The 3,708-nt window shown below is 37.0% G+C and overlaps 1 protein-coding gene across 2 annotated transcripts; it reads left to right on the forward strand.

The window, feature by feature from the left end:
* The first annotated feature begins 1,030 nt into the window (after window positions 1–1,030).
* On the forward strand, window positions 1,031–1,958 carry LOC138396761 (ribosome biogenesis protein NSA2 homolog). Of its 2 annotated transcripts, XM_069490415.1 has the most exons (2): window positions 1,031–1,559; window positions 1,753–1,958. In XM_069490415.1, the coding sequence occupies exons 1-2, from the start codon at window positions 1,039–1,041 to the stop codon at window positions 1,799–1,801; spliced, it is 570 nt and encodes a 189-aa protein (XP_069346516.1). In that variant the 5' UTR covers window positions 1,031–1,038; the 3' UTR covers window positions 1,802–1,958. The 2 variants fall into 2 exon arrangements, with proteins under 2 accessions (XP_069346516.1, XP_069346515.1); XM_069490414.1 differs by having other exon boundaries at window positions 1,031–1,958.
* Window positions 1,959–3,708: the final 1,750 nt, after the last annotated feature.

Raw genomic sequence — 3,708 nt, forward strand, 5'->3', positions numbered from 1 at the left:
CCAGGATTGAGAGAAGACAAAAGCAATTTAAGTAAGGTAATGTACTTATCATTTGATAAGTACCAAACCAGTGGTATAAACAATTATTAGGGAAATTCAGAGAAGGCAGAGACCACTGGGTCTTATAGAATGACTAAGATTTAGATAAACCCAAAATAGAAGAAATTTTCTCATCTGTATAATGGTTCATTAAAACTTACCTCTTGGAATTTGGTAATTATTATTGAGGTATGTGATTCATACACAGGACTTGGGGGTAATTGGGGCCAGAAGCTAAATACCATCGTAATTATAAAGTCCCCGGGGATGCCAGACTCTAGCACATCTTTGGCATGTGAGCTGTCTGATTTGGGGACAGCCTGACAGCCTAGATTCTGAAAGTACTTATAATGTGGTTTTTGAAGCTTTTCATAATTTAAATTTCTTTTGAAAATTTCATGACAGGGGTTATTTTATGAAGTTGGTTTTTCCAATGGTTTTCAGCTTTTAACTCATTTACATGGTGGCTCTGGGAATGCCATTTCATTTCTATGGTTTTTCTCAGCTAAGGCTTGAGAAGGGAAAAATTTAAATATAATCTGTTCCTTACATCACAGACATTAGCAATGACAAAATTATAGAACTGTTAGATTTATTTAATGTGGTATAGGCAGGTTTGGTGGTCAAGCCCACAACTGCTGAAATAGAGTGCAGACAGAATTGGAAATATATCTTGAGACAAGTAAGCAGTTATTACACAGAGTAGAAACATGCCAAGCTGGTACATTTTTCTTATATATAAGTACGTGTTTTTCCCAAAACAGAAAATCTTAAAGGAACACAAACTACCCTAGGAGAATGTAAGTTCTGAGTTGTTTTCCCATAATAGCAATGGTCGAATATGCTCTTACCTAGTCTCCTGTGTGACTAAGTGGTGAAATTTATAAAATAACTGCATAGAGTCTGGAATACAATTTTTGATCAAGAAAACAGAATGAGGAAGATTGAGAGCTTCTTCGTGCCCGAGAGGTTGCGACCGGCAGCTCTGCGGCCGTCACCATGCCACAAAATGAATATATTGAATTACACCGTAAACGCTATGGGTATCGTTTGGATTACCATGAGAAAAAGAGAAAAAAGGAAAGTCGAGAGGCTCATGAACGGTCGAAGAAGGCAAAGAAGATGATTGGTCTGAAGGCTAAGCTCTACCATAAGCAGCGCCATGCTGAGAAAATACAAATGAAAAAGACTATCAAGATGCATGAAAAGAGAAACACCAAACAAAAGAATGATGAAAAGACTCCACAGGGAGCAGTACCTGCCTATCTGCTGGACAGAGAAGGACAGTCCCGAGCCAAAGTACTTTCCAATATGATTAAACAAAAACGAAAAGAGAAAGCGGGAAAATGGGAAGTCCCTCTGCCCAAAGTTCGTGCCCAGGGAGAAACAGAAGTATTAAAAGTTATTCGAACAGGAAAGAGAAAGAAAAAGGCATGGAAGAGGATGGTTACTAAAGTCTGCTTTGTTGGAGATGGCTTTACAAGAAAACCACCTAAATATGAAAGATTCATTAGGCCAATGGGCTTACGTTTCAAGAAGGCCCATGTAACACATCCTGAACTGAAAGCTACCTTTTGCCTACCAATACTTGGTGTAAAGAAGAATCCCTCATCCCCATTATATACAACTTTGGGTGTTATTACTAAAGGTACTGTCATTGAGGTCAACGTGAGCGAGTTGGGCCTTGTGACACAAGGCGGCAAGGTTATCTGGGGGAAATATGCCCAGGTTACCAACAATCCTGAAAATGACGGATGTATAAATGCGGTCTTACTGGTTTGATAGCACTTACATACAAGTAACTTCTTATTGAAGACCACATACCAATTGGGAAAACCACCATTACTGTGATGTTTCTGAATGCCACCAAGTAGTCTTACGTATCTGCAGTCATCAAAAGAACTATTTATTAAATTGTATAAAACATTAAAATGGAAAAAAAAAAAAAAAAAAAAAAAGAAAACAGAATGAAACTAACTGGAGATTTAAGCATGGTTTTTCCTCTTTTGCATGCAACAAGTGGCCTTCTTGTCCTCAACCTCCAACCCCAGCCATGCAGGGTGTTGCAAAGATACAGAACTGTATTTATATACCATACATTGTATCCACATGCAAATATTCATATACACACATACATACACTCACACAACAGAGGGAAAAGCCAGTAAGAAAGCATCTTGAAAGGATTAAATTCAATATCATTCATTTGTGAATGAAATAATATTTAACTTTAATGAACACTAATGTTATTGATAACCCAACTGGAAGTTTAATACCATGACTCTTATGTACGCAGATAATCATTAACTGTCAATAGGAAAATTTTAAATTTAGGTCTTTTTAAAGTCTAATTTTGGATTTGCAATAAGACCTCTACTTATGCAGACTTTCGAAATGAAACTAATAAAGCAGAGATGTTATTTAAAGTAAAACTTTTAAGGAAGCAAATAACATGAAAAATCAGAAATATTGTATTAAGTTAAATACAGCAATAGCTATGAGTGAGCCCACCGTTAATTCACTTCCTTAAAGGGGAAAAACTAACTTTGAGCTTCTTCTTGTCCCAGGGGCTATGACATGGCTATTTTCTACACATTATCTTACAACAGTTCCGTAAGGCAAATGTTATTACCCCTATGTTACAGATGAGAAAACTAAGACTCAACATAGTTACAGAATTTGCACAAGACCACTCAGCTAATAAGTGGTGGAGCTGAACTCTGATTCTCATGTCCTTCACTATTCCACAGTATCTTAGGAATAGAAAATTCAACAAATATATCTTAAATAAATATTGTAGATCAATATTAAATATGAAATGTCTGATTTTGAATCAAAAGTGTAGTTTATTATATCTCAAACAAGAAGCAGTACAATTAATCAAAGTATGCACATAAACTATCAACACGTTTAGCCATCTTAACAGTAGCTTGTTTATGCCATCAGTGAAGAAGCCTGGAGACCGAATGGCGATGAAATCGAGAAAGGCGTTTTCCACAGCTTGTTAAGAACTGAATAGTTTTCCTTGCAAGAAGTGGTCCCAAGCCTGAAAGAAGTGGTAGTCAGTTGGTGCAAGGTCTGGTGAATACAGTGGATGACAGAGAGTTTCCAAGTCCAGCTTCTGTAGTTTGAGCAGCATTGTTTGTGCGACATGTGGTTGAGCATTGTCTTGAAAAAGGATTGGCCTGTCTGTATTGACCAATCTTGGCTCCTTAATCACAAGCATCCTCATCATTTCATCCAACTGGTTGCAGTAGACATCCACTGTAATCAATTGAGCAGGTTTCATGAAGCTGTAGTGGATAATACCAGCGCTGGACCACCAAACAGACACTATAAGCTTTTTTTGATGAATATTCGGTTTAGAACTGTGTTTCAGCACTTTGTCTTTATCTAACCATTGTGCTGAATGCTTGTGATTGTCAAAAAGAATTCATTTTTCATCACACATAATTATGTCATGATAGCAAAGAAAGGCAAGCTTCCAGACCATGTCTCTTCCGAAGTTTTTTTTAATTCATGCGGAACCCATCTATCTAGCTTTTTTACCTTGTGCATTTGTTTCAAATGGTCCAGTACTGTTGGAAAAGTGACGTCAAATCTTGCTGCTAATTCACATGAAGGTTGAGATGGATTCACTTCCACTACAACTTTCAACTCATCATTATC

Source organism: Eulemur rufifrons, chromosome 16 (genome assembly GCF_041146395.1).
Source record: "Eulemur rufifrons isolate Redbay chromosome 16, OSU_ERuf_1, whole genome shotgun sequence".
Lineage (NCBI taxonomy): Eukaryota > Metazoa > Chordata > Mammalia > Primates > Lemuridae > Eulemur > Eulemur rufifrons.